General features: G+C 40.2%; 1 protein-coding gene and 1 pseudogene across 1 annotated transcript; one reads left to right on the top strand and one right to left on the bottom strand.

Annotated features, from left to right (window-relative positions):
- Positions 15124 to 16807, top strand: LOC109835744 (annotated as a pseudogene).
- Positions 18619 to 18990, bottom strand: LOC109835597 (14 kDa proline-rich protein DC2.15-like). Its single transcript, XM_020403569.1, has one exon. The coding sequence runs from the start codon at positions 18988 to 18990 to the stop codon at positions 18619 to 18621; it is 372 nt and encodes a 123-aa protein (XP_020259158.1).

Raw genomic sequence — 25086 nt, 5'->3', positions numbered from 1 at the left:
ACACACACACACACACACACACACACACACACACACACACACACACACACACACACAAGTTTTGGTTTGATAGTTTTCAAGTTTTAATATAAAACACTTGAATACAATTGAAAATACATTTCTTGTTTCATACTTATATGCATATATATAATTTCATCAATATCAATTTTATTTAGTTCAATGAAATCATGATTATTATTTTTAAAAAGTTTGCAAAATATGCAATTTTGTGAAAATATTGTATTCTTAGTTTTTGGACTTAACAATAATCATATACATCTTTTATTAAGTCTACAAAATTATTTTGTAATGTTTCAAAACATGGTTAAGCTAAAATATCAAAACTCATGTGTTTATATTTTCATGTGTTAACAATAAATATGGTTTAGCATGTTTATTATCATGTTTATAATTATTTCCCAAAGTTTTATATTTTTCTAATTTTATTTGCTATTTTAAAAGAGATTTGAAAATCAGATTTTTGTTTAAAACAGGTAGTGTGCATGTCTTGAGTCGACTCATGAACAGTGTTGAGTCGACTCATAAACTGTTGTGTCATTTATATTTTGTTTCTGACGAGTCGACTCATAACATCATGAGTCGACCCATCAGGTTAAGTCGACTCATGCCTGTCATAAGTCGACTCATAAACTGTGCTGGAAAGTATGTTTTGTTTCTGCTAAGTCGACCCATGACTTCATGAGTCGACCCATGCATGATGAGTCGACTCATGATTTTTATGAGTCAACCCATAAGTTGGTTTTTAGTCTGTAACGACTACTTATGAGTCGACTCATTAACAGTACCGAGTCGACTCATAACACTGTAACGGCTATATTTCCAGACTGTACTATTTTTGGGTTTTTTTACCTTGTTTTCTCTTGGCTTTAGGGCTCCTATAAATACCCTTACATATCCTTAGTTCCATATACTTAAGAAAATTCAAGAAATGTTTTAAACAAGTTTAACAAGGGTTTTAAAGTTTGTTTAATGTGTTTTAAAAGAGTTTGTTTATGAAGAAGTTTCTTACAAGTGGAGGAGATCATCTATATTGTTTGAGCTTCATTGTAATCCATCTCTCCATCTTGTTTCTTCAGAAGAATTTCTAAACTCAATACTAACTTTATATTAATTATTTGTTGTTTATCATTTTTATCAAGCTAGGATTTACATTGAGTTTATAATTGATTTCTTTATATTAATTATTTGTTGTTTATCATTTTTATCAAGCTAGGATTTACATTGAGTTTATAATTGATTTTCTCATTGCTTACACACACAACCATTGAGCTTATTGTATTTACATTCATTGTATAATTGGGTGGTGAGGAGTTGTAACAATTGAGAGTAAGCTTAATTGAGTTCTCATCTATTGTAGAGAACAAATTTGTATTTGTGAGCCTTAATTGTGTAGGTCACTTTGTAATACACTTGTACACCGAGAGGAGTGTGTGGTGAGAGACGGGATCGTCCCAAGAGGAGTGCAGTAGGTGGTAATGCCTAGATAGAGGTTGTAATTTCTAACACTTGAGGGAGACACGGACTAGAGACCAACACTTGAGAGGGTGTAAAGTAGGATTGCAAGAGTGTGAGATTATAAAGTTTTTGATTAGCTAGAAAACCGAGTGTGAGGTGTAAACGTTATTCGGGTGAGCGTAGAAAACCTGATTGTGATAGTGGAGATCTCCTCGAGGTGAGGAGCAGAGATATAGGTCGTGAGGACCGAACTCCGTGAACATATCGTTTGTTTGTGATTGCATTGGCGCACTTATTTTTATGTTCATATCTTATATCACCTTTGTATATTGCTTGTTACTTATATTACCTACAATCTAGTTTAGATTGTTTACTCTTGTGTTAATTTATACATCCTTACATATATTTCATCATATACCTCTTTGTTGCTAGGATATATCTCTTTGTTCATATTGTATATTCTTGCTTATAACATCTTATATATCTATCTTGCAAGAATAATATTTGAATTAGTTATAATTAACATAAAATCGGATTAGATTAGCATAAGACCCTAATCACCCCCTCTAGGGTCTAACAGAGAAGACACGCTAGCTGGACCCCATACATCTATATGAACAAGCTTTAGCTTGTGAGCTTTTGGGTAGTCTTCCACTCTTCTGAAAGTTGACCCTCTTTTGCTTCCCGTAGATGTAGTATTTACAAACACTAACTTCCATTGAATCGATGCCAGATAGCTTTTCCTGAGAGTGTAGAATCTTCATATCCTTCTCACTCATGTGTCCTAGCCTGTTATGCCACAGATCTGCACTCTCCTTACCAGGTGCAATTGTGAGGGTGTCACTCGCATGTGAAGTTAGGTAGAGTGTTCCGATTTTGTTCCCACGGGCAACCACCATAGTACCGTTGGAGATCTTCCATGAATCCCCGGTGGCTTTTGAAATATAGCCTTCTACTCCAAGCTGGCTAACTGAAATAAGATTTCTTTTCAACTTCGGTACATATCTGACATTCTTCAGACACCACTTAGAGCCCTTCATTTGTATCTGCACATCACCTATTTCCACAATACTGTAAGGCTCGTTGTCCCCCAAGTACACTTTCCTAAAGTCTCATACTACATAGTTCTGAAGAAGCTTCCTATTAGCAGTAGCGTGGAATGAGGCTCCTGAATAAATAACCCATAAATCGGTGTCACTGTCCATAGCAAGGATCAATGCATCTTGCACGATATGAGCCTTCTGCTCATTCATATTCTTCTTTGGTGCTTTGCAGACTGAAGATATATGGCCCTCCTAGCCACAGTTCCAACACTTCCCTTTGATAGGCCTAACCTTCGAGTTTGACCTCTTCTTTTTTGACTTCGACCAATTCCCATTCTAGTTACCCTTCTTCTGGCTTCGGCCTCTCTGCTCGAGATTTAGGGCTGAACCTGAACCTTCTGATTCGACCGACTTTCTTCTAACCTCCTCGGATAGAATCGTACTGACAACCTCACTCAGCTTTAACTTATCCTTTCCTTCTAAGTTGCTAATTGCGTTCACACAACCTGCCTAACTATCCGGTAACTACGGTAGTATCAGTAGGGCTTGCAGTTCATCATCAAATGTGATATCGACGGAGATGAGTTGATCAACAATCGTGTTGAACTCACTGAGATGCAACGTGAAGGAATATCCTTCTGCCATCTTGAGGTTGAAAAATGTCTTGACGAGATGCACCTTATTTGCAGCTGATGCTTGCTCGTACATCTTAGCGAGCACTTTCATAAGCCCCACCGCCGTCTTCTCCTTCAATATATTGTGGGTGACTGATTTTGCGAGCGACAACGGGATCTGCTCTAGAGCCTTCCGATCCAGTATTTTCCAGTCCTCGTCGGTTTCATCTTTCTTCTTTCTCTTAGCTTTTTCCATTGACGGATGATAAAGATCATTCTGATACAGATAGTCCTCCATCTGCGACTTCCAGTAGGTGAAGTTAGATCCGTCAAACTTCTTAATCTTTGATTTGCTTTCTTTTGCCATAGCTCTCAATCAGATCTTTGCCAAAGACTAGCTCTGATACTAGTTGTTGGGTGTTGGAAAATCAACGACAACTCGTGCCCTCCAGATCTTGTGACAAACAAATAACAAGAAAGGAATCACAGTAAAACAAAGAAGTAGGAAAGAACAAATAAAAGAGAGAACATCAGATTTAACGAGGTTCGGTAAATGTGCCTACGTCCTCGGGAGCAACACCAGAATTTCTTTGATTATTGAAGAAGATTACAAAGCTTGCAAAGGAGCAATCTCTCTCTCTCTCTAAAATCTCTCTTAGGGCGTTCAAAGTCTACTGCAAAAAATAGCACAGAAAAATGCACAGGAAAAGATGGCCAGGGTTCCCTATTTATAGGGAAACCCTAAAACAGGAAACAGAATAGGAATATGTTTTCTGCGAAGTCCGCCTGAATTGCAAAGTTCACGTGCTTCGCCTGAACTTAAGTTCGGCTGAAGTGAAGTTTGCATGAACTGAAGTTCACCTGCTTTGCCTGAACTTAAGTTCGCCTGAACTGAAGTTCGTCTGATTCACCTGAACTAAAGTTTGTCTGAACTAAAATTCGCATGCTTCGCCTGAACTGAAGTTAGCCTACTTCGCCTTTTTCCAGACTTAGAAAAAATCCTGCTGTGCATGCTTGTTCCAAAGTTTGGGTCTACACCCCAAAACCAACAGTTTCTTGTATCAATATAACTAAATTTATTTAACTTTCTTGTGTAGCGACTTCGTTAATCTTATAAGAATTTTTTATCATCCTTTCATTTGAGGAAGAATTTGAAGTCTTTTAAATTTTCATCTACTCCATTATCTTTCTCACTGTCAGAATTCAAGCTTAAACCCATGTTTGCATTGGCCTTTGATTTTTCTCTTTTTGCTTTGAGGGCCAATGACTTATTCATTAGTTTGTCCTATAATTTCTCTTCTCTTTCCATCAATCTTGCCTTATCTATGATTAGATTTCCTACAAGATTATCAAGAGAAAGTTTAACATAAATTATGAGATTCTTTGATAGAGATTACCTTAGCATCTCATTCAGATGAAAGTGATCAGAGAATTTTGTAAACGAGCTCGTCTTGGCTGTGACGCTCCTGGGTTCACGCAAGGCTGCAGTCCAAGGTAAAACCAGAAATATCAAATCTGCCATGCATCACATCGTGTAATAATATGTTTCACCATCATAATTACTATCTCTCTAGTGAAATCAACTACAGGTGTAGGTACAAAGCAAGTAAAAGATTATACAACAGATAAATGATGAAATGATAGAACTCAAATTAATACATCTCATCAACCAAACAAAGCTGGAATATATAGTCAATGTCGAAAATAAATAATAATAATCTGGAGATCTTAACATGTCTCAAGTACACAATGTCTGATAAGAAGTAAATACGGAACACAGCCTTTACAACTCTAGAATAAACTCTTATGTCTAAATAAAACAGTCTATAGTGGAGCTCCAATAATACAAAAAATATCTATAAAAGAAAAATAGGCGCTAATGAGTATCGTCCTCAACCTGCGACTCTCCGGGCTCCGGGCTCGTTACCTGAAAGGGGGAGGGACAACGAGCGTCAAAGCGCTAGCGAGTAACATCACGATCAACCCTAAGGGAAATGGCTCGTTGTATAAGAAAATACAGATTTATACATAGAATAATCATATCATTACTCCTAACAAATAAAGAGTTTTAGCATTTAGAAAACTACAACACGAGCGGAGGTACGTCGAGCGAAATAATCCAAACAAGGAAACCCTCATGTATATACCTTATATCTCAAATTGTAAATCCCTAAATACCGAACCCAAAGTCTAATACAAGAACAATAAAGAAAAGAGACAACCGAATACAATACGTAAATCAAATGTTATGTCGGAACCACATAAGTGTCATGTCCAGCCTAAGTAGCTATCATGTCTCAACTTCATATAATCATGTCATGTCCTGATTCAGCTAAGTGTCATGCTCGTGGTCTAACCAATATCCAACACATGGACTGATTTGTGAATGTCCAACACGAGGACTGAAATGGATTATAGTCCAACACGAGGACTGTGTATATAAAACATGGGATGCTAATGTTAAATATATACATATCCTATTCTTGCACGTGTCTTGATGTACAGATCTAAGCTTGTGACAAATGTGTCATCTTACATGTGTAGATGAAATCATCAATACTAAAATTTAATACCCGATAAACGAGGCGGCACCTCGTACTCAAAATGATAAATAGTACACTCGAATATATATGCACTATATATATACACAGCAGGTGGTTAAACAGAAAAAAGAAAATAAATCACTCGTCAATCGACTCATGATCGACTGGGGTCATCAGTCCACTCATGGTCGACTGGGATCACCAGTCGACTCATGGTCGACTGGGATCACCAGTCGACTCATGGTCGACTGAAAGAAGAAATATCTGGAACCCGACAATCGACTCACAGTCGATTGGGATCATCAGTCGACTCACAGTCGACAGGGGACACCAGTCGACTCACAGTTGACTGAACAGAGGAGTTTTCTCTGTTCGTACATGCTGTGTTATTTTGCAAAAAATTCATCTAAAAATCAAATTCATCAAACCCAAACAATCTAATATCAATTCTAAACATATGAGATAGTGAAAAATTCATATAAAACATGGAAAACGAAATCTTGCATGTTAGATCTAACATTTAATCCCTAAACATGTATGAGAGCAATTAATCAAAATAGAAACTCGTTTTTAAATAAATTCCTAGATCTGGGTTTCATCAAAAATTCGTTGGTGAGGATTTAGAGATCTGAAACACATGATTTTTAGCATCTACACTAATAAGACCATCGATTTATACTTAAAAATAATTCTTAGGCTCAATAAACCTCATGAAAAACGTTTAGAAATTCTTAAAAACATGGGAGAGGGATTGAGCGAGATGCTACTAGCCTCTGGTGTGTTGAACAACGTCTGGATCCGCGAGAGAACGACTCCCTTCGTTGCAAACCACAACAAGCTGCTAAAATCCCCGAAAATCTCCCAAAAACGCCCAAAATCCGAAGCTAGGGTTTTAGAGGGGAAAGGGGGCTAGGGTTTTTGGGGAGAACTGATGAAAGGGTGACTTTCTCGGGTAAAAGAGATAAATACCAATAGTTAAAACCCGACCCGAAATCCCAAACAGACCCGAACTGGAAACCATAAAAAACAGCCATCAGTCGACTCAAGGTCGACCGAACCCATCAGTCGACTCGCGGTCGACTGAAAAGGTTACAATTCTGCCTGTGCATGATTTGCAAATTTGCAAAACTCAACCTCAAACCTGATGCATATATACATTCACATAAACTCAAAACACTAGTTATCATGCACAACCATGTCATAAAGATATTTATCATAAATAAATATTATTTTTCACTAACAATCATATATATAAATTATCAAAATGTACAGGGTTTTACATTGGCTATGCTCCTTCTCTAATGCTTTTGTCTTGTTTAGAATATTCGTGAAACATATGAACATCTCCTGTATGCTCTCTGAGGCCATCATCTTGAAGTTTTTACACTTGCTCACGGGAATTATAAGCTTAGCCTCCTTAACTCATGAAGTACACTCGTGTTTGACCTCTAAAATTTTCCAAATTTCCTACGCAATAAAATATATAGACACACAATTAAATTCTTTAGCAATAAGAGAAAGTGCATTCATATAGCATTAAGAGAGTATAATTTTTTATCGGTTGTAGACCACTTTTCCCTAGGTTCATGATATCCTTACTCTACCATGTTCAAACCTCAAAGTCAGTAGACAAAAGAAATACTCGCATATGACCTTTCTAATATGAAGAGTTCTTGCCCTCAAAAAGCGGGGCTCGATTAATTGCATGACCTTCATGGCAAGCAGTTGAGGATCCTAAACTTGCCATCTATCCTTGGTTGTGAAGCATAACATATGGATATTAGGCTTTGATAACACCAGTTGGATCTAAGATGCAAGCCTAGAAGATGGTGAATAGGATTGAGTACTATTTTTAAAAAATCACAGAACATGTAGCGGAGTTAAACAAACAAATAAAACAGTAAGCAAAGCAAATAAATAACTTTTGGCGACGGACAACTTTCGACACCAATTGTCATTGCCGGCGACCATTGTTTGTCACCAAAGTTGCCCCGTCACTAATAAGTACCTATCGCCAATGATCATTAGCAACGGACCGACCCGTCACCAATAAACATTGGCAACTGATTGCATTTACTGAGGGGGTTTACTTGGAATCTTATAGGCAAGGGATTTAAATAGAAAATTCAAGGGATTGGTCTTCTCTACGACCATCTTTCTTTTTTCTTTTTCTTTCTTTTTTTTAGTGTGGTGGTAGATGAATTACCCGGAGGATTTTCACTCAAAAAAGCTAGAGCTTGTGATAAGCTACTCGAAGAGATTAAATTTGCGATTCTCACCGCTGTCCTCAACGATGCCATCCCTGAAGAGTCAAGAAACCCACTCTGCTAACTCCACACACGTAAACTTTCAAGCTATGCAGGCTAATTAGGCACATGTGTAGTTCACGCGGGCCAAATTAACTATGGTTTTCATCAATAACTAGCTAATTTAACCCAACCTAATTGCCAATACCGTTATTTGAAAAAAGCTGACCTTTTGGTTAGGCCTGTCCATCCGGCCCGGCCCGGCCCGGATTTTTGGGCCCGGGCCGGGCAAAACCGGGGCCCGGACCCGGGTACCTCGGGCCGGGTCCGGGCTGGCCCGGGTGTTTTTTATTTTTTAAATTTTTTTTTTCAAAATTTTTTAATTTTATTTAAATTTTAAATTATAAAAAAAACAAGAAAAATAATAAAAAACAATAATTTTATTAATTACTTAAAATGACATAAATTACAACTAAAAATGATAAAAACAAATTCTTTATTAATAATTAATAAATCATTTACAAATTACAAGTGCAAATTTATTTTGGAATTAATCGCATCACAATAGATAAGTAAATCCCAACTAGGTTGGCACCTACTAACCTTATATATCACTATCATTTGCAACTATTTTCAAAATAATTCTTTACAAATTTTAAGCTAAGATATAAAAACTACAATCTATTCTTTATATCTATCTGCTAGTCCCAATTCTTCAAATTTATCTTCAATTCCAGCCATCCGATCGATGCCTTGCGTTCGCTTCTCGTACCTCCACCAATCTTGTAAGCACATCACCGCTTGTACAGTATACGGATCCAAGCATGTCCTGTGATCGTCGATCAAACGACCTGCTGTGCTGAAGGCGGATTCCGAAGCTACCGTCAAAACCTGCACTGTTAGTAAGTCACGAACCATGGTGGAAAGTATAGGATATGAAACTGATCCATATACTTTCCACCATTGCAAAATATCTAAAGCATTTCCTTGACATCTAACTAAAGAAGCAGAAAAATATTCATCTATTTCAGAAACCTCCGATGATGACGATCCAAGTCCAGATCCACCAGTTAGCTCAGCTACCATTGCATACCTATCAAAACTTACACTTTTACCTCGGGCTCGGGATGAGCTCGAAGAAACCGAAGCTGCAGACTGTTGTGCAGCTACACCATGTCTAGCTGCATACTCATCATATAAGGTTTGAAAATAATTTCTAATAAGTAAATGATGAGTAGTAGCATTCAGGGTGGTTCCATCATCTAAGTCTATAACCTGTCCACATATTTTATTTAAATTACATATAATTGTCCATTCATCTTCAATTATTCCATAAGTGCTACCAAAACTAGAACTAGAAGCATAATAGTTTATAAAATCAGTTATAATGTCTTTATATTCTATTGCTACACTTAACATTGCATAGGCGGAATTCCACCTATGCTCAACATCTTTTGGAATTAGTCTGGGCTTTACATTTTTTCTTTTACAAAATTGTTTCCATCTTTTAAGTCTTTGTTCAGAAGCACTATGCATGTAAGCAACTGTTCTAACCTTTTCTATCATGAGTTTAATTTCAGTAAATGCACTTTGAACAATTAAATTTAAAATATGACAGATGCACCTAATATGAAAAAGATCACCATGACATGGCAATGATAAAGATGATCTGATAAAATCAACAGCTACATTGTTATTACTTGCATTATCTAGTGAAAGAGAAAATATTCTTTGTGAAATTTCTAATTTCATAAGTTCTTCAATTATTAAATTTGCAACATTAGCACCAGTATGTGACTCTTCTATTGCAATAAAAGAAACAACTCTTTTAAACATTTGCCAATTTTCATCAATCCAGTGTGCTGTGATACATAAATATCCAGTTTGTGCTCTAGATGTCCAAATATCAGAAGTTAAAGAAAATTTACAGTTTAAATTTTTAAAATAAGAAATTATTTTTTCTTGTTCTTGCTGATAATATTTTAAAATATCACGTGCACAACGCACACTTAGCCTTCTGGGTGAGGATCCTACCGTGTTCATCCTTGGTGACGTCGATCTTCTCGTAAAAATTCCATACATCGGATCTTGGCCTTTTAGGAGCTCTTGGTGCAGATTCGTCGTCACCGGATTCGGGATTAACTTCGGTAGGAGTAGGAGTAGACCCAGTAGGACGACTCATTTCAGGATCGGGAGATAGGTTTTGCTCTTCATAATCAGATCCGGAAGCCATTTGATGAAAGGATTAGAAAGTATAAATAAGAGAGTATAAGAGTATAAGAGAGAGTATAAGAGTATAAGAGAGAAGTGGATGAGTTTTGGTGTGAAGAAAACAAATGAAAACCCTCCTCTATTTATAGAACCAGCCCCCTAAGCAAATGACCAAAATAACCTCACAAAATAGCCGTTTTTTGACCGTTTTTGGGGGCAAAACGGTCAAACGACCGTTTTTGGCTGTTGTGGCCGGACTGGGCCGGCCGTTTTCACACAACGGTCACCATTGGTGACCGTTGTGGCCGGGCCGGGCCGGCCCGGCTTATTTCCGGCAACGGTCACGAGTGGTGACCGTTGCCACACGGGCCGGGCTCCGGGCCCGAGCTGCCCGGCCCGGATGTTGCCCCGGCNGGGTATTTTAGACAAGCCTACTTTTGGTCAATTGAATCACGATTTTAATAACTCAATGAGTAATATCAATATATAGTACTTTAAAACTAATTATGGAAGAGAAAAACTTGAAAACAAATCCAAAAATCACTCCACAGTGCGGTACTTGATCATCTCCACATTATTGTCGAATGAAATTATCGCATGCACCAAAAAACTAGTTAAAAGAAAAGTATTGTGTTGCATGAGCATTGACGGTTCTCCAGGGAACAAAGTGGGGTCGCGTGAACCCACTTTGCTCCAACTCCGCAATGTGTACATTGTAACACATTTCTTAAACCAACCTCCAATAAAAAAAACTTACCACTAAAAATTTAAAGTGATTCCACTAAAATTGCAGATCATTCTACTGATTGTATAGCCACTAATTGAGAAAAGTGGTATTTGACAAATTAAGTTACTAATGATGCGAGAATGTATTTTCCCCCAAAATATAAGAACTCGACAAGGAAAATTATAAAATTTATAATTATCAATTATATAGTGACACCACTTTTTTTTAGAAATTCTAGGTCCGCCATTATGCATGCATGAGCCATGAATTCAAGGATGCAGAGTTTGTACGCTGTTCAAGACGAAGTAATTTCTGTTAAGTGTGTCCACAGGACGGCTTGTGTATCACAAGCTTTAACCATGCATGCATCATCCACCCATGTGAACTCTGTAGACACAGAAAGAGATGTATGAGGCAACAAAAGCCACTCACTTGCTAGGAGATCAAAATTCATCGATACATATGATAGGGACAATATTGATTTTGTTTGTTTTTAAGGATAGAAATGCAGCTGGTACTTGAATATTAGAATTACGTACTATATATATACACATTTAAACTATATTATTTTTAGAGTTTTTACATGTAAACTATATTAGTTTTTACCAAAATTAATTACAAATTACCATTATTATTATTATTTAATGTTAAATCATCTTAGTTTGCTTACATGTTCTTAATATTACACATTTAAAATACCCGTTTTACCCCCATTCCTCTCTCTGTTAGGTCTCATGTTTATGAGCCTACTATCTAATCTAGTTTTGATGATTTACAAATGAGAAATAATATTTTAGAAATTTTTTTCTAACATGTTTATGATCATGTGAATTAACATTTCTCCAAGTTTATAATTTTTAGAGTTGTTTTACTATTTTAAAATGAATTTAGAAAATCAGATTTTCAGGTTTCATGTTTTGTGAACAGTGTCGTGAACAGTACTAGTTGGCCAATACACCTTCATAAGTCGACCTATCTAAGCAAATTTCTAGCGTTTGAGTTTTCAGACCGATCAGTCGACTGATGGCACTTGACCAGTCGATCGATCAATGGTCATCTGGGCATAATGACTAGTTTTTTAGCTGTGTTTTTGAGGCTTTAAATCCCCCTCAAGCCTTGGGTTTTCTCAAGGGTTTTTACTGAGGTTTTGGGCTATTTGTTTCAAGTTTTTAAGAATCAACAATTTGTTTATGTGAAGAGGTTTTCATGTTAGTCTAAGTGTAGACCCAAAGCTGAAGCTGAAGATGGAATGAGGAAGACGAAGGAAATAGTCAAGACAAGATATGGTCGATCGTGGCGGTTGGTGCGGTCGATCGCGAACGTGCACGAGACAGGAAAAGTCTCTGGGATGAGAAGAACAAGAAGAACATCAGGAGCCGAGACGTCATATTCAATAAGGAGGTGATGTACAAGGACAGAAAAAATACCAAGGATAGCCAAAGCAGTGGGAGCAGCACTTCGGATGTAGGTGGATCTGAATATATAGATTTAGAGGAACTTCCAGATAGGGGTAATGATGTTTGTTCTGATCGAAGAACGGAGAAGGCTCCATGTGCAGAAGCAACTACCCAGGGCATGGAGCTTAGGAGGTCATCCACCAAACCGAATCCTAGATATCTTTTATCTCTTGATTACTTATTGTTGACAGATAGCGATGAACCGGAGTGCTATGAGGAGGCTATGAAAGTGAGCAAATCTCAGCAATGGGAGCATGTGATGCAGGAGGAGATGAATTCTCTACTCACTAATGAGACATGGAAACTAGTCCAGCTACCTGTACAGAAAAAGACCTTGTATAACAAATGGGTCTACCAGGTCAAGCAAGAGAGTGATAGAAGCAAGAGATTTAAGGCCAGATTAGTTGTAAAGGGGTTCCAGTAGAGGGAAGGAGTTGACTACAAGGAGATATTTTCCCCTGTTGTAAAGCTCATAACCATCAGGGTGGTGTTGAGGTTGGTGGCTGCAGAAAACCTCTTCATTGAGTAGTTAGATGTGAAGACTACCTTTCTTCATAGTAAATTGGATGAAAAAATCTACATGAAGCAACTTGTTGGCATCATTGAAGAAGGAAAGGAAGAGATGGTGTGCAAGCTCAAGAAGAGCTTATATGGTTTGAAACAAGCTCCGAGACAGTGGTATAAGAAGCTTGATAACTTCATATAAAACAATGGCTACAGAAGATGCAATTCAGAGCATTGCTTCTATTTTAAGAGGTTCGAGTCCAGCTTTATTATATTGTTATTATATGTTGATGAAATGTTAGTATCAGGATCGTGTTTAGAGGATATAAATAGTTTGAAGAAGCAGCTGGCAAAGGAATTTGCAATGAAGGATATGAGTGCAACAAAGTAGATTCTAGGGATGTGAATCAGTAGGGATGAAGCTGAAGGGATGTTGAGGTTGAGCCAAACTAAATATATCGAGAAGGTACTTTAGAGGTTCAATATATGCAGAATGCTAAGGTTGTTAGCACACCCTTTGGAAGCCAGTTCAAATTATCTGAGGAGCAATCGCCTAAGATAGATACAGAGAGAGGGAGTGCATATGAGTAGGGTGTCATATTCTTTGGTTATTAGAGTTCATGTACGCGATGGTTTGCACGAGGTCGGACATTGCCCATGCAGTAGGAGTTATGAACAGGTTTGCAAGAAATTCAGGAAAGCAGCATTGGGAGACCGTGAAGTGGATATTACGGTACTTGAGAGGGACAACGAACAAGCCACTATATTTTAGGAGGAACGAGCTGGTGCTGCATGGATACGTAGATGCGTTCTTTATTGTGATAGCCAGAACGCTATACATCTTGCCAAGAATCTAGTTCATCATACCAAAATGAAGCACATCGACGTTTGATACCATTTCATACGCTCACTGATTGAAGATGGAAAGTTACACTTAATGAATATTTTGAGGAGTCAAAATCCGACGGACATGTTGACAAAGGCAGTCACCATTGACAAACTGGAGTTGTACGCAACTTCAGTTGGTCTTCACGAGTAGAAGATGAAGGTGGAGCCACACTAGGAGGATCGACAAGATCATCGGGATGTTGATGATTGAAGAAAGGATTTTTCGGGAAGGAGAAGATACTTGCAAAGAAGAGAACAGTTCGGGTGAACTCGCTGATGGTGCTTTGATCTTCAAGTGGGAGATTGTTAGTCTAAGTATAAACCCAAAGCTGAAGCCGAAGCTGGAATAAGGAAGACGAAGGAAACAGTCAAGACAATCTACGTATGGTTGACCGTGACGGTTGGTGCGGTCGACCGCGAACGTACACGAGACAGGAAAAGTCTCTGGACTTTTGCCGGTCGACCGCGACAGATGGTCCGGTCGACCGCGAGACCCTGTAGGCATTTTTAGGTTTATGTCGTTTATCCAATCGACCGCGACTGGTTCAACGGTCGACCGCGAGTCGAGCTGGTAGTTTCCTAATCCGTTTTGAATTCTATTTGAGCTGGGATTCATATATCTATATGTTTTCTAAGGCTAATGAGAACGTGAAAAACCATCAGAAAGAGAAAAAAAAAGAGAGAATCTCAGAGAGATTAATCCCTTGTTTGAGTGCTTGTATTCATTCTTCAATTAATCAAAGAGATTGTGTGGTGTGGCTCCCGAGGATGTAGGCACGTTATCGAACCTCGTTAAATTCGTGTGTTCTCTCTTGTTCTTATTTCTGCAAGTTTTTATCTTTGATTCGTAGTGAATTTCTTTCTTGCTCAACTTTCTAATAAGATCCGGAAGGGCAATGGTTCGATTTGATTGTTTCGAATCCCCCACAGAGTACACCTAGATTCTCACTGTAGTATAATATGGGTAGGAGTTACATCATCATCTTTACTAGAATTTGATGATATATATACAACTTCATCTTTAGCTGATGACATGAGTGCGCGAGAATAGTAAGACCACTAAATAGTTTCCATGAAACACCACAATGCGAAGTATGGAGGAAACATATACCTTAATTTACTACAACTGAAAAATGTACATCCTCAACTCAAATGATGTCAACTATTCCATTTACTGAAATCAAATACCTAAAAAATATTTTTCACAATCTTAACACCCAAAACCTAGCTTAAAAAATACTTTGCACTATGCAGTACAAAGAAGAGAACAATGATTGAAGAGATGATGCATACATGGGCTCGTAGCTTCACAATATGCAACGAAGAGCCAACCATCTTCACTGGCAATACCTTGATCTTCACGTGCTCTGTCCCTTCACAATAACCCTCCTCCCTCTATAAAAACAAAACCAAACCCTAGCTACGCTCTGCACTCGCACTCTCTCATCACAATGGAGTTCACTAAGCTCACGCCTTATTTCCTCATTCTCATCCTCTCTCTGGCCTCTCAAACCCTAGGGAACTGCCCTCCATCCTCTAAGCCCAACCCTCCCTCTGTGGGCCCCCTCCCCATACCTCCGGTCATCGGAAAACCACCCGTTGACCTCCCTCCACTACCCCCGGTCATCGGAAAACCGCCCATTGACCTCCCTAAGGTGCCACCGGTCATCGGAAAACCACCCATCACCGTCCCTCCGGTCATCGGGAAACCACCCATCACCATCCCTCCGGTCATCGGGAAACCACCAATTAGCAATTAGCATCCCGCCGATCATTGGGAAACCACCGATCGACATCCCTCCGGTCATCGGGAAACCACCGATCGACATCCCTCCAGTGCTCAACCCGCCGTCCACGAAACCTCCGTCGCCTCCGGGGGTGAAGCCTCCATGCCCACCAGGTCCCGCAAAGGTGACATGTCCTATCGACACCCTCAAGTTCGGTGCGTGCCTTGACATGCTGCGCCATGTCGTGCACGTCGGCGACCCTGCGGTTCATTGCTGCCCACTGATCGCCGGGCTGGCTTCAGCGGAGGCAGCGGCGTGCTTGTGCACTAGCATCAAGCTTAAGGCACTTGGAGTGGATGTTTATATCCCTATTGCGCTTGAATTGTTGGTGACTTGCGGCAAAACCCCACCACCAGGCTACACCTGCGCATAGTTGAACTCCCTACTGAAAAATAGTAAGGGTACGTAAATTTCACAGAACCTACAATAGCTTTGGCTAACCCGTAAAAATGTTTGAAAATATCACTTAACCTCAAACTTTTTACTCTTTAAGATAAACCCAAAATATTAAGGGTTATCTGAAAATAGATTTAGGAAAAACGCAAAAAACTTCGAGGGTCGAGTAACATTTCCAAACTTTTTAGGGGTGTCTCAAAATTTTACACATATATTACGTAGTATATACTCTACAAGTTAGTTTTATGACCAAAGTAGTAAATTTATGAATAATTATGGTAGTTTAGTGATTTTATCTGAACATTCATAACAGTTTTGTTTTACGACATGTAATTGATGTTGTATGTGATATCTTTCCAGAAGTTTAGAAGTTAATTTAACGTTACTCTAGAAAAAATAATTTATGATATTTTTGGAAAACGATAAAAAGTTAATAGTAGTTTATTTGAAATATATTCTTAAATATGTTCACTGATTTTTTTGGTGAAGAGATCCACTGTGTGTTTCTATCCTCATCATTTACTAACGAGATTTATGGTTCTGGCAAGTATGATAACGAATCATCTTTTATTAAGAGGTTCTAAATTGAAACATTATAAATTATTTTTTAATTTAAATATATTTGTCTAAGTTTTATCTCTGCTGATATATATATTTGTTTGTAATTACAGGTCATCCGCATGGGTTGAATTGATGCAGAGACATGAGAAGATGTCCAATTAAGTTATGCAACTTTAGTTTCACCTTAAATTCTTTCTTTTAATTTGTACTTTTATGATGGCTTGGAACAAGTAAGCCTTCCCAATTCTGTGATGTTGTTTGAATGACATTGTAATGCTTGTTTAATCTGTAAGTTTGTGAATTATTCCCTTCCAATCAAGTATTGAACTCCTCAAGGCTTTGTTTGATCATTAATTAGAAGAGTTGCAAGGTCTGAAATTAATAATTATGCATTTTCAAGACAAAAAAATAGATGAAAATGATATGTTATATGATGTTCTTTTGCAGTAAATAAGGAGAGAAGTTTCTATTGTAGACTATGATGGCATATCTCCCTTGGGGGTTGTTTGGTTCGCATTGCAAAAGGATGAAAGTTATTTCTTTGTTTGCCACATAAATTCTGAATATCTCAAGCCGATCTTACGTTTCTTATGTTTGGTTGGTATGATAATTTATGTAAAAGAGGTCTTAAAAAGACCCACCGCATCAATTTTTTCATGAAACCGATTTTATCCCCAAATCCTCAGAAATGGGCTTCACAAGCCATAAAATAGGGTTCATGCCTTTCTGGTAAACCAACCAAACAACACCTTATACGCGATTCTCCATCAAAATATTTGTAGACTACAGGATTTGAATCCTCTCCATTATCAGAAAGTAGTATAAGACATTTTTTATCAAATTAGATCATCTGCATGTCCAACAAATTGATATGGTTATTAGAGTATAAATTAAATTACACCCTCAAGCCTAATCATAATACTCTTCTGCAGGTGCAGTAACAAGACCCTTTGAGAGAGCTCAAGTAGATATCATCTTACCCCTCCAATTCTCTCTTCTCTTTATGCGTATTCATGCATGTTTGCTATATCCACTCCCAAACAGTAATTTTGAGAGTTGGATTACCGAAAATGCCCTTTTGATGTTGAGGGTGTTTCTGGAATGGACTTGGCCTGTTTTGGTTTGGGAGAAGGGAAATTTAGTCCTCACACACCCCCAAAGTTACTGTTTGGGAGTGTAAATAGTTGGACCCATATTCATGCCAGCCGGCCTGTTCGGAAGTCCTATTAAAGTTTTCCTCTTTATGCGTGATCAAACGGACAATTACATAATATCTGTTGGCAATTTTGAAGAGCATGCAAATCTGCGACCTTTGCATTCTGCAATATTATTGACTAGTTCTTCGATCTCAACTTATTTGCATTATTGGTATATCAAAGATACGCCCGTCCTTGGATCAATACACAAATCTCAAAGTCCACTAACGTAAGCGTAAACACACAGGTAACCCATCATTAATTAATGCGATAGACCGAGACGGAGACCGAGACCTGTGTATACTTTCTCTAGGAAAAATTCCCCAAGGATCCAAAATATGGTCCCCAACAAGGGGACAGGTGAGTTGTCCCCCTCCTATTGCATAATAAGTTGCCCATCATTAATGATAGCTAGCTCATTAGGCAATAGGAGGGGGACACCTCACTTGTCCCCCCTATTGGTCTCATATTTTGGGTCTCTGTAGCAAAGCTCTTTCTCTAGCTATCATCAAGAGTTGACATCCCCATCATCAAGCACTATGACAGGTAAATTGCAACCTGATATCTGACACCAACATCAAAAGTTATCGGAGGGATCTTTACGGGACTCTATTTATACCAAAATACAGTGTGGGAAAATATTTACTTCGGAAAACATGAAATCCATAGAGCCAAGATGCACCGAACTCAATCCAGTACCCTGAATTAATTAATCTTGGAGCGCTACTAGAAAATTAACCTTAATGACCAAATGCATCTTTGATGCAGCTACTCCAGACTTCATAAAGGGGGCAAAAAACCCATCAGTAATAGATTTCTTGCCACCAAATTTCCGTCCGCAGTTCAAATACTAACAAACACACCCATCAACTAGATAGCATTGCTCATCACAGCAAACACAGATACAAAGAAAATCCAACATAAGATAACAGACACAAAGGAGCTCCGCAACGAACAGGCACGAAGCCTCTAGACGCATTTAAAACCGTCAGGGATCTCCTTCTTGCAAGAGCTAGCAACCGAGCTCACCGCCACCGACCACTCGGCCGTCAGGACGCCGAGCACGCTCTCCTTAACCGCGGTACACAAGCAGAGCGCCGCCTCGGCGTCCGCCAGCCCCTGCAGCAGAGCGCAGCATTTTGCCCCGAGAGGCTCTCCGGCCACCACACTCGCCACGTTGCCGAGCAAGTCTGCGCAGGTGCCGAGCTTGAGGACGTCTCTCGGGCAGAAGGGGTCTGGGGGAGGGAGCTTGGGAGGGATGAACTTGGGCTTGAATGCGAAGGAGGAAGTGTGGAGAGAGGAGAGGAGGAGGAGAGAAAGGAGGAGGGTTTTAGTGGACATTGTTCCTTCTTTGGGTTTGAGGATCTGGTGTGTTGAGATGGACTTTTTATTGTCATTGAGTGCATAGGGTTCGGAGTGAACAAGGAGGAAAAAAGTCTAGCCCCATTATTGATGCATGCATCATCACTGTCTAGTAAGGCTATCCAGTGCACTGATAGGTATCGCATTGACAGTGTTAGAGTACATAATTACAACCCTCGGCTCACACTATTACTTTTGGAACTTTAGCGTGGCGTTAGGGTCCTTTGACATGGTATTAAAGCAGCACAACTTCGAATCTTAGTAGGAAATGAAGTACTAATCCGGGCCTGACTAAAAGGATGTCACTCCATGATTTCATGTTTCGGCCCAAAAAAGGGCATGTTGGCACTAAAAAATGCCGAGGGACAAAGGAGTGTCGAAGCTCGCTACAAGCATGATGAGGGTCGTCACAATGACGAAACTCGCCTCGGTCAATGAGGGTCGTCTCAGCTAAGACGAGACTCATAGAGCCTCACCCCTCAGAAGACGAAGTTCGTCATTAGAGACGAAGTTGGCCCAGAGACAAGGCTCTCAATGCTTTATCCTTCAGGAGACGAAACTCCTTCAGAAAATGAAGCTCGTCATTGAAGACGAAGCTCATCATTGGAGACGAAACCCCTATAGAAAATGAAGCACATTCAGAAGACGAAGTTCGTCAGACGAAGTTCATCCAGAGACAAACCTCGCCAGTCAACAAGACTCGCCCCAGAATACGAAGTTCAACACATAGCCATGCCTAACCATCAAAGACAAAGCTCGCCATGCAGCGAAACCCGCCTCATTAGGCGAACCTCACCACGCAGCGAGGCTCGTTTCATCAGACGAATCTCGCAACGCAGTGAAGCTCATCTCATCAAGCGAAGCTCGATGCCATGAGGCTAACGGCCATGAAGACTCAGTCAGCCTACATGGGCTAAATCTAAGGAGTCAGTTACGCTCCTGATCCCATGATCTCAGCGTCAATTACGTACTGAACGCTTATAAATAGCCGTGAACAGCTATGAAAGAGGGGACTTTTGGAGACCCTAGGAATCGAGTTTTGAGGCCCAAAAGATCAGACGCACACACGTCAAGAGGCAATAACAGCCGCAAGCAGCTACAACACTCATCAAGAGGCTAATTTCCTCCTCAGGTTGGAAGCAATCTTGCTCCGATCGTCAACGAGAAGTAAGCTCGACACAAGCATCGAGCGAGGCATCTCATCATCACATCGAACCCACATTAAACAAAGGAGAAGTCGAATCAATCTTCTCCTCTTCTGTACTTGAAAAAGAACGACTATAAAAAAAGATTTTTACCAAGTGATAGAATCTTTTCTTACAACCAAGAAGATGGAGAACTAATCGTATCGTCTTTTTTGGGACCCTACAGAAGATGGCGACCATAGTGGGAGATATCATTTTCTTTGAAGAAATGATCATGGTACAGTCAGACAAGATTGTCATGGGAACTGACGTTGAAACCCTCTTCATCGAGTTCGATCAATCCAAGTACGAGGAATTCCTCTCCTCCTGCCAAAGCATGCAAGTGCCGCAAAGTCTCTCGCGAGACTCTAGCCAATTCGGCTACTGGCAACTCAACCCGAGTTTGCCTTGAGGAGAAATCCTTGCCTTTGACTGACAAGACTCTAAGAAATAGCCGTCAGACTAAGCAATGGGTCGTTAAACAACCCAAACAAACTTCAATTATTGTGGAGCTCGAGGCCAATTTGCTGTCGAAAAGGGCAAGATGACGTCGACGCCAAAATCAAGCCCGTCGTGAAGCCTGCACCTTAGCTTCTCTGGATGGCTTCCACTATCGGCCCCGAGATGACGTGGCCAGATCTCGTAAATTAGTTGAGACTCGCCCAACTGAGGTGCGTCAAAATAACGAACCTTGCCCATAACGCAAACCTCATCATCACTGCTCGTGCATCTAAGTGCGTCCAGATGAGCCTCGTCTTTAACACGAGGCTCGTCCAAGACACCAAGTTTGTCTCCCAAACCAAGTTCGTCCTACTGTCGAGGTTGGTAGAACTGAGGTACATCAAGATGACAGACCTCGCCTCCAGCATAGAGCTCGCTCCACCACTAGGCCACTTTCAAGTTGCTAAGTCCAGACTCGTCCGAGACGACAATTTCATCACCAGGCTCGCCCAAATATTAATGCTCGCATGAGTGACGATGCTTGCCTAATTTACGAACCTCGTATCACACATGAGGCTCGTCCAGCCAGTCAGACTCGTAAATCTCTAACACTTAGAGATTCTTGTGCATGCACATCCAAACTACCTGAGTTAACAGGGGGTGGTCATGTTGCTGATCTCCGCGATTACATGGTTTGTAAACGCAGTCTAAGCCAAATAAAATCTCATTGCAACTGTGAAAGGCTCATCTCCACATTACTCGCCAAATTTCAGTGCGGGGGGCCATCACCCAAGCCCTCTGTCTTTGAGCGACTGTCTGGACCGCTAGGAGTCTCGTCATCCAAGAGAAGATGCTTTCATCCCAGAAAACAAATTCCCAAGAATGAACCCGCTAAAGTTACAGTCAACATGACCAGCAAGGGTAAAGGCAAAGGACCAGTTGGACCTTCTGATTCCTCTAATCCTGAATTCTCTTTGGGGCTGAGGGGGTTATTTATTGAGCAGAAGGTATCTTTTGACACACCCGCGTCCGTATAGGCTCGGTAACTCCATTGGATTACCAATGTTTGGCAGATGTTTCTAACGATACCGAGGATGAGCTTGACAACTCATCCATTGCCACTTCCCAAGCAACCAGAATTGATCAAAGTGGACGTGCGAATGCTCATATGGCTGGAAATGTAGAGGACCTGGCAAAAAAGATTAGAGGAGAAAAAAAGCTACTCTTCTCCAACAACATGAAACTATCAAGCTCATGAGAGAGATGATAGACAAGCTCCTTAAGAAAAGGAGAAGAAGAAAAAGAAGAAAGGTTTCGGAGAAGATTCGAAATCATGATATCGGCGACCTTCACCTGAAGCTGGGGGATCTAGCCATTGAAACCAAGAAGACATCAACACAGGGGGTGATGAAGAGGAAACTCCGAAAGCTTATTCTGAATCATTAGAAGTCGAATTCAATCCTCGCAAGAAATATCAAGACCAGAAGTTGGGTGACTTTCAGAAGCAACTTGATGCTTTGAAGCTTCAGAGAAATTTCAGAGAAATTTTAGAGAACTGGGGATGACTAGACCATACCCTACTAAATGGGACGTAGTTCCTTATCCTCCAAAGTTCAAGCCACTCAGCCTCCTACAATTCGATGGCACGGGCTCTCCTACCCAACATATCTATTATTTTCAAGCACAAACTAGGCATATAGTGGGAAATGATCCTATTATAACTCGATTGTTCATTAGTACCCTCAAGGTAATTGCTTTTAAGTGGTTACGTAGGTTGAAGCCTGGGTCCATCAATTGTTGGAAGGACGTGAAGAGGCTCTTCATGGTCGAATTCTTCGATGATGATACAGAAGTATCTATGGCCACTCTGCTAGCTGAGAGGCAGAAGAAGACAGAGTCAATCAGTGACTTTGTTAAAAGATTTAGGAACCGATCACTGCATTCCCGTGATCAGGTCTCGGAGGCTACTCTTATCGAGATGTATCGGAGCAATCTCTCCATCAGTATACTATCCAAAATGGGCGCTATTGAAGATCATTCATGGAAATACTTGATCTAGTAATGGGAACAAGTTGAAAGCATGCTCAAGAGGTTAGATGCTGAAGAGCCACGTGAATCTCATCCTAGAAGAGGGGGTGCTAACCAAGGCAACTTCATCCCTAAAACCCATTCAAAGGGGAAGGATACTATGGCAGTGGAAACCATTTCCTCGTTCAAACCCTCTTCAAAGCAAAAGGGTAATCCTTCAGATAATTTCTTCCAGAAGCAGTATGACTTCAAAGATGAGCAGGTAGTCACGATTCTCAAGATGTTAATCAAGATGAAGAAGTTCAAGCTTCTAGAATTAAAGAAACCTGAGGAGACTTCAAGGACGGATGATCCTAATTGCTGTATGTACCACAAGTTGGTGCATCACCCAACGAAGGTATGCTACATCCTGAAGGATAAAATCCAAGATTTATTAAACGCGGGCGTCATGACCCTTCAATCCGAACAAAAGAAGGTGTCTGCAAACATGGTCTTCTTGCGGTTCATAGGCTTCCCGGAGCTTCTTGTACAAAATGGTGTGAAACCGATCCCACGAGCAGAGACTAGGGTCCTGAATCTTGATCCTCACCACCAAAAGGACCCTACACTACTTCGAAAGGCAAGGTCTTATGGGTCCATCCTGACCTACTTAGAGATGAGCAATGGGCGTCGACAAGTTCAAAGAAGTCCAAGGCAAAGCAGAAGTCCTATAATGTTGTTTCTGCCATCCCAGATAAGGGTTGAAACTGCTTCCCTCAGCAGTTCCGATGATGAACATCCAGCATTCATCGTACAACCTATTCAGACATTAGGAACTCGTAGTGGAAAGGAGTACTTGAAGAAATATCCTGAGGCAGGAAACAACTCACTAAAGCCAATGGAGGAAGTAGCAAAGAAGATGCAATTACCCACCAATGATCCAAAAGCAAAGGTGTTCCGATATAATAAAGCACTCAGGAAGGAGACTCCTGAAAGCTCAAAAAGTCCTTTTCAATTTGATGTGTTGGCCTAGCTAGCCAACATCCCGACAAGAATCACGTTATTCGAGCTTCTACGTTTATACAGATCAACGAGGGAAGCTCTGCGCGAGGCACTAGCAGATAATGAGGCGTTCCTTGCTCATATTTCGCTAATCCCAACAGAAAAAACACAGGAAGCATGCCCTCAATGCCACCAAGTCTTTAGAGGACGGATGCCGCATATCACGTTCTCCCCAGAAGACATGTTTGTGAAGAACCCGAAGCACGATAGACCTTTATACTTCATAGGATACATCGGCTCAGTTCGGGTAGACCGGATCCAGGTTGACCCCGGTTTCTCCCTGATCATCATACCGCTGAGGCTCATTAATTATCTCAGGGTCCTTCTTCATCGTCTGTCAGCAATGGGGATTACCATTTATAGCTTTAACGCCTCTAACACCCATCATCTCGGTAAAATCAAACTCAAATGCTAGATGGGGGACTTGAAGACGGATGCCATCTGCTATGTCATCGATGCAGAGACATCCTTTAACTTATTATTAGGTCGACCATTGATCCACAATAATTTGATTATTCCATCCACTTTGCATCAGTGCATGAAGTACGTGGATGAAAACGACGAGGTTAAAACAGTGTTCACAGAAAAGCAGTTATTTAAGGGGGTGGAGAATTATTTTACTGATTCTATCCACTACCTAGATGGTGAGCCGACCAACATATCACCAGTTGAGGACCTTCATATTGGCAACGAGGCTGATACGGAGCCTGAATATGAGCATGATCTTGTCTTTAATGACATTGAGCCCATCGTGATCGGCCTTAAAAGTCTCGGTGTAAATGACATCGATGCGGATGCCGGTGAAGTTATCTTCAATATTAATGAGAGTTTAGCTTACTTGTCATGCATTGACTCTGATCCTAATGCATCGGGTACAAGCACTGATATATCGATGGATTCTCTGTCGAGGTTATATGATGAATCAGCATTACACATGCGGATTCGCTCATCCTTCACAATAAGTTGGCGACGCATCGAATCTTCGTAGGCCATCTTCATGGTGTCCACCAAAAAAACAACCAAAAAGACATCATTTTCAGGCAAACCGAGAATCCACTACAAACTATTTGCGATGATCCGAAGAAAAAGAGGAAATCCCTCAATTCTCACATTTCAGGCCAACAATACATCGCATAATGGAGAAAATGGGATATGACATTTCTCATGTGGGAAGTTTAAATTTTGAAAAGGCCAGTGTACTCCGCTTACCCCCTTTGTACTGAAAGAGAAACCCGGCAATTATTACGACATGACTCGTAGGGGATTGGGATATGTATCTCCGCCGCCAACGCAGTGTTTTGAAGTTAGTGAAGGGTCAGACGGCTACTCCTTTAGATCTTATTCTGAATCGATCTGTTAGGATTCGAACACCAGTATAGGG

This window comes from Asparagus officinalis, chromosome 3 (assembly GCF_001876935.1).
Source record: "Asparagus officinalis chromosome 3, Aspof.V1, whole genome shotgun sequence".
NCBI classification, from domain to species: Eukaryota; Viridiplantae; Streptophyta; class Magnoliopsida; order Asparagales; family Asparagaceae; genus Asparagus; species Asparagus officinalis.
Note: the sequence above shows the minus strand (reverse complement) of the source record. Positions and strands in the feature narration are given on the sequence as shown.